This window comes from Danio rerio, chromosome 7, assembly GCF_049306965.1.
Source record: "Danio rerio strain Tuebingen ecotype United States chromosome 7, GRCz12tu, whole genome shotgun sequence".
NCBI lineage: Eukaryota > Metazoa > Chordata > Actinopteri > Cypriniformes > Danionidae > Danio > Danio rerio.
Window position 1 is genome coordinate 14,410,499 of NC_133182.1, and position 12,002 is coordinate 14,422,500.

The 12,002-nt window shown below is 36.7% G+C and overlaps 1 protein-coding gene across 2 annotated transcripts in view; it reads right to left on the minus strand.

Annotated features, from left to right (window-relative positions):
- Positions 1 to 12,002, minus strand: part of kif7 (kinesin family member 7) — a 54,842-nt gene that overhangs the window by 12,821 nt on the left and 30,019 nt on the right. For both annotated transcript variants that reach the window (XM_005166379.6, NM_001014816.1), the window contains 4 exon segments: positions 11,426 to 11,623; positions 6,934 to 7,059; positions 5,584 to 5,760; positions 5,002 to 5,217 (listed from right to left, as the gene is read on the minus strand). In XM_005166379.6, the coding sequence (XP_005166436.2) occupies positions 5,002 to 5,217; positions 5,584 to 5,760; positions 6,934 to 7,059; positions 11,426 to 11,623 (717 nt within the window).

Genomic DNA, 12,002 nt, shown 5'->3' on the forward strand with positions numbered 1-12,002 from the left:
TTGAGCTTAACAAATGAAATGAAATATTTAGGCTAATGGATGTCTTCAGTGGAGTAAAAGTAAAGAGAAAGTAAAGAAAACGAATGGAGGAGGCTCATTATTTATCCTTGCGCTGCAGATGCTGTTTACCAGTTTTTTCATTAGTGAAGTGTTCAGTTTTTCCACTTACAAAGTTGCCATGTAAATAGCAAATGTGCCATGGCGCAACACAACTGACTTTTAAAAGGGGAATGGGTAGGGATGTAACGGTATCAGAATTTCACGGTACGGTAATACCTCGGTATGAATGTCACGGTACGGTATTTATTGAATCATTTACAGGAAAAACAAAACTTTTGAAAATACTCCAAAAAAGTGCCAAAAGTGTCAATGACATACAAATTAGCCATCTATCTGTAAGCTTTGAAACAAAAACTTCAATTTTAATGACAAAAAATTATTAAACCATGTAAAAAAATAAAGTTTCAATTTAGTATTGTTGAAAACTCATCACATTCAACATTTAATCACTCACTCACTTACTTAGATAGAGATGGGTTTAAAGGAAAATTATCATATAAATATAATCTGGTAAAAGCTGGTATCTCTGGGTATTTACAATGTCCCCTGCAACAGAAAAAAACCCTATCATTTGGGACTGAGGATTCTGGGACAGAGATATGACTTGGCCTATGTTGACAGCAGTGGGTAACGTTGTGCATTGTCTTTCCCCCACTTGAGAAGACAAACCATGAGTGAGATAGAGGTCTCATGTCTGCATCAATCTGAACAGTGTGCTGTGTTTCTGCAGTCCCCATGACTGCTATTAGTCGTATTCCCCAACTTGCAGGCACGTGCACACATAGGGCTCAACCTGTGCAGTGCACATGCCCTTTTTAGTCTTGGATAGAAAGTGCCCTTCCAAAACGATCAAAAGTGCCCCCGCGATGCGACACAACCTCCGTCCAGCCCTTCAGTAGACAACACCATTCTTGAGTATGCGCGCTCAACCCCCCCTCGGCGCTTTACAATACGCGCGCAACAACACAGCTGATCAGAACGCGCGCGACAACACTGCTATTCAGTACGCGCGCGGCGACAACACCCGCTTTAGGTTCGATCATTTCCATCTTTTTTTCATCTCTGCTACTAGCAGCACACTCCATTTCCGCATTACTGGATCTGTAGCGACAACAGACCGCAAAGGATTATGGCCACGCCTGGGCTGATGGGAAATGTAGTTTAAGCTACCTCCCGTTCACTTCATTCACCTGAGCAAATTTTCTCAGAAGACCTATAGTTTTACCGAGTCATGCGACTTCGGTAATATCGAAAAAAATTAATATTGCGGTATGACGGTATTTACAATACCGTTACATCCCTAGGAATGGGACATGACACTAATTGGTTTAAAGCATGATATGATCAAAACACACTCATAACACATTAAGAGAATAAGCACAACCCTGTTAGACCATGCGCTGGGGCGCAAACCGTATTTTTAACCATCTTTAACCATCTTTTAAATAGAAAAAGTAAATTTAGACACACCCTTAATGGTTTTGGCCATGTGATTTAGACTTTGTGCTTAGATTGTTAAAATAGAGCCCTATATCCTAACCAGATGTGATGGAGTATGACTTAAGCAACAAACAATTTGTCTCTCTAGGTGACTCAACAACATGACATTACAAATACCAACTATACCAAACAACACCATGTTTAGAAAAGCATGTTCTCTCACTCTCACTCTCACTCTCACTCTCACTCTCTCTCTCTCTCTCTCTCTCTCTCTCTCTCTCACACTCTCACTCTCTCCCTCTAGTTTGGTTTAAGTTTAGATTATTTAGCACAAAAATAGAATAAATACATCCAAAACAAATCAAAAGAGGACAATCTATAATGTGCAGGGAGGTGCAGAAAAACACAAATATACAAAGAGAGCCTCCACCTAGAAAATAAAGCAATTAGAAAAACTAAATTACTAAAGAAAACATGAAAAAAGATCATAAAACAAAAAAACAAACAAAAAATACACCACAAAAAACATGCCTTACACAGTACACAAAATGCAATAAATAAAATCCAAAGACACAACTAGAACCCAAAGAGTACATTGCCACTTGAAAATAAATAAGTATATAATCAATTTTATGAATATTTAATAATTCTAATATTAAAAAATACAAACTGAGATTCTGTAAGGGACTACTACATTGCTTACATCAACTTCATATTCTGAACATTCATTCCGTTTTAAAACCATGTAGTCAATTATCCATTGTTGCTTTTTTCAGTATTTAAAAAGGTCACGTAAAATAATACTTAAACACAAATGACACTCATTAAATATTAAAAAAAGCACTAAGTCATTACCCGAGATTATAATTACCATAATGTGTGTGCTGTTGTTCCAGTCACAATGTTGCAGGGGGAAAAAACACTCCTAAAATAGAATCCTTTGTTGCTCAATGCATATGGTTGTCTTGGTTGGGTAGGACAAAAAGTCTCATTAGCAAAAACATCCACTGAATGTTGCAGTGTTCTATCGTGTCTAGTTAGATCATGGTGTAAAGCATAGATTTGACTAGGATTTATTAAGAAATGACCACCCCTATAATGGTTCAAACCATTGTTAATGCATAATTGCACCAGAGTCTATTCGTGAAAAACCTTTTCGAGCAGCAGATCTACCGCACCAATTAACATGTTACTTTGTTTTCTCATAAAATAGGTGTTTTTATCTATATTAAACCTGGAAATAAAATCACATTAGACGCATATTTGGTAGTTAAACCTAAGTAACATTCGAAATAGCTAATCAGAGAATAATGTAGATCAGAATACACTACATATCCCTCAAATTGCAAAAAACTTAAATATGTTTAATTAATAAACTAGATATAATTAAAAATAAATACACAAATGACTGAAGTATGTATTACACAAACTAACCAAAACAGTTGACCCCCTCTGATCCTCAATGTATAATTCGCACACTGTTTAAAACCACATGAGGGAGATAATGGGTGAACTATGACTTTAAGAATGATATTTACACAAGAGATTTATGTGTGAAACAACTACTTTATGTAGAAACAAATTCTGTGTGAACTAGCTTCTAATGTGGTAAATTACATTATAAATGGTGCAGTATGCAAGTTTGACACCCATTGGTTGAACTAGATATTGCATTCCTGAATCAAAACAAATGCAAGCGCAGGTTGCCAGATTGAGGACCAACAAAAGTGAGTCTGATGATCGAGTGTTAAGGCTGATTTAAACCGTGCTCTAAATAAAAGCAACGGCACACGATAGAAGGAATATTCTCCATATTAAAAGGAGTTTTTGTTTTAACCAACACCTTGAATTGATATATTATGCTGTGTTCAGACCAGATGCGGCAAGCGTAGATAAATCGCGCTATTCAAGTGTAAATAGACACGTTAACATTTTGAGTCTACTTGCTTCATTCGTGCGTCAAATTCAGGAAAATAATCAGATTCACATGATGGGCAGGGCTTCTCTAGCTTCGTTGCTATTTGGCGAACATGGATTTTATTGAGAGAATAGCTGTGTTTTATGGCTTTATGAAGGCTGAAAAACAGCGTCGATTCATTCGGAGCAGTGTCTGAGTCCACTTTTTAGAGGTGCACCCAGCTCTGTGAGCTCATAAACTCCTCCAGAAACTTAACCTGGATGATGGAAGCTTTCAAGCGGTGCTTCTGACTGAGCTGAGCCCAGTTTGATGAACTGTAGTGGGTGTCGGCAGGAGGACTATCCACCGGGAAACCAACAACAGACGCACAATCATGCTCCCACAAGAGCAAGCTCCTGGTTGATTAACGTGGTGCGAATGTCAGTGGAAGTTCAGATTTTTTTCGAACTGGAGTGATTTACGCGAAACACGCATTAAGCTCGTCAATCGTGCTAAACGCTCAACTTGGTTCTTCATTTGTGCGAATCACATTATTCGCGCCACCTCATTCACGCGTTTCTCACTGCAGGATGTCTATTTGCGTCTTTGCATCGACTTAACATGTAAATCACTTGCGCTTGACGCTTCTTCTGTGTCTAGTGTAAACGCAGCATAAGAAATGGCTTCTATTTCTTGCAGCTGAATAACAGAAAACTTACAAAGATCACCTCAGGTTCTACCCATGCGCTTTATTCAGTGTTAAATGCTAATAATGAGTTTGAATGCCATTTTACTGAATGAAGCAGCAGATAGTTCACCTCAAATGATCAAGTGAGACTCAAAACTAACACATATCAGTGATTTAGCATGTGTATTTAATAAAGAGATTTAATTTGTATTAATTGGATTATAAACCTTACCATTTCATGAGTGAGTGCATATTCTGTGCTTCTAAATTGCTGTATTTAAATTTCTGTTGTGTTTCGTCTGGTGCAAACAATTTGCCAATTGCTTGTCACTGCAAATCTTATGCGTAGCATAGTGTTAGGACACGGGGTTACAATGTAACCTGTTTACGTTCATAATATTTATATTATTTGTTACTTAATTACCTTTGTGGAACTCTGAATCTGCATCTCATTTCGAAGTCTGCTAAAGTTACTGTCCAACAGAGGTCGCATTTTAGACACGGGTGCATGCTTTAAAAGCCTTTCTGACTGAATGAATGAATTATGCAGTTTTTCACCAAGGCAACCTGGGGTGCTGAAATATAACTGGCTAAACTGACATTGGGTGGATCAAATGAACTAAAACAAAAACACGTTACGGCACGTAAGAGACATTTTCAAAGCAGAATATCTGACTTCAGCATTGTTTTTCAGATAAACAAGAATGTTCACTTAGCATGTTTCTTAAATATCTGCAAACATATTATAGTATTTTTATGCTTTAGAAGAGTCCAAAACGTCCACACAGCACTTTTAAATCAAGCAAACAAAGCAGATAGGAATTTCTAAAGCTGACATCTCAGAAAGCCCAAAATTCGAATGCATTAATTTCAAATAACTTTGGTTTTGGAGTTGAGACTCTAATGTGATTTTCACCTCAGGAGAGAGCAGGTTGCCCTGTCTTAGTTTGTCATCCAGCTCCACTCGTTGTTTGAGCAGCAGCTCCTTCTCCTGCCGAAGGTTGGAGATCTCCTGTCTGATCTGCTGGGAGTCCTGAGCACTGCCACTACGCAGAAGACCGTTCCTCTCAGTGAGCTCCCGTTCCAGAGACTCAATCCGGCTAGACAAGGTTAACAGGTCTTGACTAAGAGCCTGCAGAGAAAACAGCATGCCAATTTATTGACCCTTATTCGTCATGTATGAGCGGGCGCATCCATTGAAACCTTATTGGCTTGAGACTTCTGGTCACACTCACTTCAATTCATTTTTTAGCCTTAAAACAGCGCGTTATGATTTTATAACTATATATATTTTGGCTTTATTTCATAAACACACTTGTCTGTAGATCAAGTCGTTTGACCATTTTCTGTCATTTGCTATTCTAAGTCATTTCTCCAAAAGACAACTGAATCGCAAGATCTAAAACTAACTGCATTAATGATCTTAACTACTAATTGCAGAATAATATGGAGACAGACTCAAAATGTGGGGAAATAAAGCCATAGAATGCATACAGACCTGGCTTGAGCGAAGCTTTTTGGATTCCAGGCCACTGCGCTCCCAGAGTAAAGCTTCTTTTTTGGCTAAAATCTCTTCCCTCTTGGTCAGCTCTCCTTCCAGGTCTTCAAGGCCACGTCGTTGATCCAGAACCTTCTCCATTTCCTCATCAAGCCAGCGTTTCTGCTCCTCTATCTTCTGCTCAACCAGATGTTTTTAATGTTACGATTTATTATATATGGTACATGCACTTATATGCTTCAGAAAAAAGGTGCTAGCTCTCCACTGACATGAAAGTGACTTTGATATCGCTAGTAGTGTGAATGCATGAAACCAACAGTTAACAGGTGCGTTGCCAATACCTTTTAAATTGTGCAAATTAAAATAGCGAATTTAAAATGCACCTAATGGAAAGAGATACACTTTGCTAAAATGCCAAGGTGTTTTTTAGGCTATTTAAAAGTTTTATATTGCTGAAAAAATTACATTTTTATTCAATTCAATTCAGCTTTATTTGTATAGCGCTTTTACAATGTAGATTGTGTCAAAGCAGCTTCACATAAATGGTCATAGTAACTGGATCAGGGTAGTTCAGTTTTTAGTGTTTAAGTTCAGTTCAGTTTAGCTCAGTTCAGTGTGGTTTGAAGTCATTATTGAGAGTCCAAACACTGAAGAGCAAATTCATCGATGAGTAGCTTTTCAGATCCTGAACCATGCAAGCCAGTGGCGACAGCGGAGAGGGAAAAAAAACTTCACCAATAGGAGAGTGAAGAAAAAAACTTTGAGAGAACCAGACTCAGTTCGGCACGACCATTTTAATTTCTCCGCTGGCCAAAAGTCTTGTGCAGAGCTGCAGTCTCAGCGCAATACATTTCATAATAAATTTATTATTATTATTATTATTGGATTTACAGGTCAACTTGTGCATGTTTGTGCAGGGTCTATGTATCTATTGGTCACTGGATTTTCAGTTTAGATTAGCATATTGCAAAAAAATAAAAAATAATTAGCCGTTTTTTATTTATTTTTGTTTTAAAATTCAAAAACGAAACAAATTGGGATTTCATTGGGAATCAAATTCACAACCATCTCCTTGGAAACAGCAAGTGTATTCTAGAATCTATTCTAGAATCAATAACATAAATCGCATGCCAATACCAGGCTAAGAGGAAATTTAGGCAACAAATCATACGTGTTGAAACAAGCTACTGAAATGTACCCTTTTCCTCAAGGTGAGAATAATAAAATTCCTTCAAACGTCAGTCAAACTATTAAACACTGAGTAAACAGATCTAAAAATAATGCTGGGTAATAGCTGCGGGAAGGGTTCGATGAAAAGGAGCACAATTTGGCTTCTCTGTCTGAACCCACCTGCTGTTCCTCTAGTGATACGACCGAGCCGTTACTTCCACTTCTCCTTTGCCGCTGGAAGGCTGCGATTTCCTCCGTCTTAATCCTCAGAATTTTCTGCTGTTGTTCGTTCTTTATCTCCAGCTCCTTTGAGAAAGAGAAAGAGAATGCTTGGTGAATGATTCTCTATTGAACCACGAGAATAACCGAGAGGCTGCGGTTTCTCTGTAGATTATTATTGTTCACAACAGAGAAAAGAAGATGACTAATGCTGGCCCTTACACAACAGAACAGAACATGGTTTTATAAAATAAAAATCTGTGATGAACACTACAAAAAGAAAAAAAGTAGACTGCTAAATGTAGTAACAGTACCATTCAAGGAAAGAGGAGTAATCAGTAGCACCAGAGACAGAAAAATACCTTAATGCTTATATTTTATGATAGAAAATCTGCTTGGTAAGTTTTGTATTGTATACACTACTATTTAAAAGTAAAATAGTTCAGTTTTCTGTTGAACAGAAGAAGATATTTTGAAGAATGCTGAAATCCGGTAGTCACTGAGATCCATAGTAGGAAATCAATGTTTAAATAGCAGTGAAAAATCTGAGAATCCTTGTAGCAAACTTATGTGTGTGTTGTTTCAAGAAATCAACCACTCATTTGTGTCGTGTTTTATTTTCATAAGTTTATGTTCATTTATTCTTCATTTAATTATTTAATTTAATCAAATGATCAGTAGTCATTTATATGATCATCATTTTAGCATTTTATTGATCATTAGTTAATGATTTGATTATTAATTATTGTCATTTTATTATGTTTCTATATTTTATTATTACCATTTTTCTATAACTATTGCTTTAATATTATTTAATTTATCCATGTATTATAAACTTATGACTGTGTGAAAGCAAGCAAGACTTGTTTCATAAGCAGCAATTTTCCATTGCTGTAGCTTGTGGTATAATAACACTTGTTGGAATTATCGTGGTCAGATGAAGTCTGAGCATTGATTATACGCAACTAGGATTACTCAATAAACTCTGCTCTCTTTATCATCATTACTTAATCTCCTGCTTCTGCTCCTCTCTAGCTTTCTCAGTCACAGCTTCCCAGTGATAGGAGACTGTTAATTCAGTTGAACACTGATTAACAGGTTTGATTATTAGGTGGCTCCGCTGACTTGTTGTCTCGATACCCAGAAACAACAACATCTCTGACAGGATCTGGCATCCTGGGTTAGATCTTATTTATCTGGCATGAAGAGTATGTTCTAAAAGCAGTTTCCAACATTCTTCTAAATATCTTTAGTGTTTAACAGATGAAACTCAAACTAGTTTGGGTGCGAAGGGTGATTAAATCATTCCATAATTCTTTTTTGGGGTGAACTATTTCTTTAAAACTAGTGTTTTCGATGAAAAATATATTCTGCGATGGTAAATCTTTTTTTTTTTAGCATTTTTAATCTACCTATGCTTTGTCAAAAGATCCTTCAGAAATCCTTTTAATATGCTAATTTGGTCCTTTAATTATCTTATAATAATAATAACATTATTTATACATCACCAGTGGTGAAATAGCTGCTGTGTAATTGTTTCTGTTAAACACAAGAAGATATTTTTAATGCGGTAGTCACTTACATCTACAGTAGGAAAACCAATAGAAATCGGTGATTGTATATCAATTTCCAACATTCTTCTCAATTTCTTTTGTGTTTAACAGATGAATGAATCTCAATCTGGCTTGGGTGTAAAGTGTCAGCATTTTTACTCCACCTATGCTTTGTGAACTAGGTTTTCCAACAGTTTCCAACATTCTTCTAAATATCTTTAATGTTTATCAGATAAAACTCAAACTGGTTTGGGTGCGAAGGGTGATTTAATCATAATTATTTTTTTGGGGGGTGAACTATTTCTTTAAAACAAGTGTTTTCGATTAAAAAAGTATTCTGTGATGGTAAGTCTTTTTCAGCATTTTCACTCCACCTATGCTTTGTCTAATGATACTTTAGAAATCATTTTAATATGCTACTTTGTTTCCTTAATTATCCTCTAATTATCATTAGTATTGGAATCCTGTAGTCACCTGTAGTTTCAAACATTCTTCTAAAGATCTTTTGTGTTTAACTGATAAAAGAAACTCATACTGATTTGGGCACAAAGGCTGATTAAACCATTACATAATTCTTTTTTTAGGTGAACTATTCCTTTAAAACTAGTGCTTTGAATTAAAAATGTATTCCTTTCACGGTAAAGCTGATTTTTCAACAATTTTACTCCACCTATGCTCTGTCTAATGATCCTTCAGAAATCATTTTAATATGCTAATTTGACACTTAATTATCATTTAATCATGATAATATTATTGATACATCACCAGTAGTGAAATAGCTGCTGCCTAATTGTTTCTGTTAAACACAAGAAGTTTTTTTGAAGAATGTTGGAATCTGGTAGGTACTGAGATCTGTAGTAGGAAACCAGCGGAAATCAGTGTTTATATACCAAACTTCAACATTTTTCCAAATATCTTTTGTGTTCAACAGATGAAAGATACTCAATCTGATTTGGGTGCAAAGGCTGATTAAACGAGAACATAGATGAACTTGTCCTTTAAAGCTAGTTAAAAAAAGCAGATTTTTCAGCATTTTTACTCCACATTTGCTCTGTCTAATATGCTAATTTGATCCTGTAATTATTATTATTATTATCATATTCATCATCATCATCATCATCAGTGGTGAATGTTGCTGCTTAATGTTTTCGTGACATCCATGATGCAGTTTATTTCCAGTAGAAAGGTCAAGAAGATTTGAATTTATTGAACAATGTCTCCCTGTGATGGTATTTCAGCATTTTTACTCCACTTATGCTTTGTCTAAAGATCCTTTAGAAATAATTTAAATATGCTTTTCTGGTTCCAAAATTATTTTATTATTGTTATTATTATTATTTTTATTATCCTCAGTGTTGAAACAGTTGCTGCTTAATGTTTTTTGTGACATTCATGATAAAATTTTCCCCCATAATGAGCAGAAAGTAGAAATGTTTATTTTAAAGGGTCACGAAACACCAAAACACATTCTTTGAGCTGTTGACAGTCGTATATGTGTCCCACACTGCTAAAAACAGAATTAGGACACCTATATTTCACTAAAAAGTGTAAATTGGTTGTTTTTGCGTTATTTCAAGCAAATTCGTACTTCCTGTTTGAAACAAATTTTTGAAGCTGCGTCACGGTCATGACATAATAGCGTTGTATTCCAGCGTGCAGACTGGGCGTCTTTGCCAGAGTGAGTCTTATTACGTCTTACAGTGTGATGCATTAATGCATGAGTAAGGCTTGGTTCAAACCAATCAGCGCGATCTATTGTGCAACTTCATTAATATTCATTACTGTCAGAGTGTAGACGGCAAAGACGCCACGTTGTGTTGGCAAAACAAGCGTGAAGTGTTGCTTTTATAGTTTGCTGCCGTTAAGTTTCGTTTTCATTTTCTCTCTGTGAGAGCTCATCTGGATCACGTGTGGATTAACAGTGTACGCGACGCTCGACAACAATAACTTACGTGTCTAAGGGGGATTATTGTTTACCTGAGAGCTGTTCTCATCTGCAAACGCTGAGATCCGGATGTAGTCTTCTCTTCAGACGCGGCTCTAGTTGCTGGTGATTGACCTGTCTCTACAGATTTGGTAAGTGAGCGACCAGTGCTCTTTGTTTATTCAGTTTGTTCGTATCGAATTAAGTTAACTATTGCACTGAGTGCAGAAATGTTAGCACCGCATTTTGTGACCGGAATAACACACGCGGCTTTCTGACGCTACCTGCCGAGAGCATCTCAGTTTCCGGGAAATGCGGAGTTTTTTTTCTCTCATTCGCCCTGCGGTATCAAACATTGGATGAAAAATACACGCTTGCAGCAATTCCTCGAATCAAATATCTCATTTGTCGCGAGAGGCATGAATGAATTCCCTGAATGAAAGAGCCAAACTGCAGTTAAAGTCCAACATTTAATAATTTGGCAAATAATTCGACTACAGATGTCCATGTAGGTTAAACACCATCACTTTCTCCTGTCTGTGTGGGTGTGTATTTTGACTCTGAAACTCGCGCGTGCACAAATAGACACTCCCACACCATCCCACTTTAGTTCCTCCGACACTCCCCCTAAACAGAGCTGGACACGCCCACTTTTCTGACTTTTTCCAAAGTAGAGGTGTGAAAACACCCTGCTGAAACGAGGGGGTTTCACGGCCCTTTAACACAGAAATCTTTTGAAAAATATTTTTACTTTTCCTTTTAAACAATTTAAAGCGTCCTCCCTGATTAACCTCTTCAAAAAGTTCTTATACGATATATTCATTCAAATAAACCAGAACCACCAGAGCCTATGTTTAGAATTAATAACAATCATTACCAAGCCTCTGCAATTCAGCTGAAATCCAGCTTCATTTTAAATTCCTTGTTTACTCTCAATTTCTATTCCCCCTTCTGCACTGATACTAGGCAAATGCACCTTGACTCTGTGCTTTCCTTTCTGCATCTCGGTCTCCAGCCGTCTCTTCTGCTGACTCTCCTCACGCAGGCGGCGCTGCAGAAGGTCCTGCTGCTGCTTCATGTTCTGCACGTTTCTCTCCAGTTCCTGCACGCGCCGTTCGCTCTGAGCGGACAGAGAGGCCAGCTGCGCAGTGTCCCGCTGCTTCTGCTTCAACACCTGAAAGCATGCATGCACATTTACAGTTTTACAATTTACAATTTTAAAATGACAGAATACGCACTGTAAAATGCAAAGATTTATGAAAATATTATACAGCAGGTAAAAGAAGAATAAAACATGTCATAATTTTTCCCTGGTAAAAATCTAATCTTAGATTAAATGAGACGTTGATGTGAATTAACCCAGATTTGAATAAAAAAAAAAAAGTACTGTAAAATGTTTAATATTATGCAGTGGGTATTGAACACATCATCATTTTCCTGGTAAATATACTGTATTTCTAAATGAGCTGTTGATTTTGGTAAAAACAATCCCAAAAAAAAAAAAAACAACTTGCAGAAAAATGAGCAATGTGTAATATAACTGGGCTTTCCAG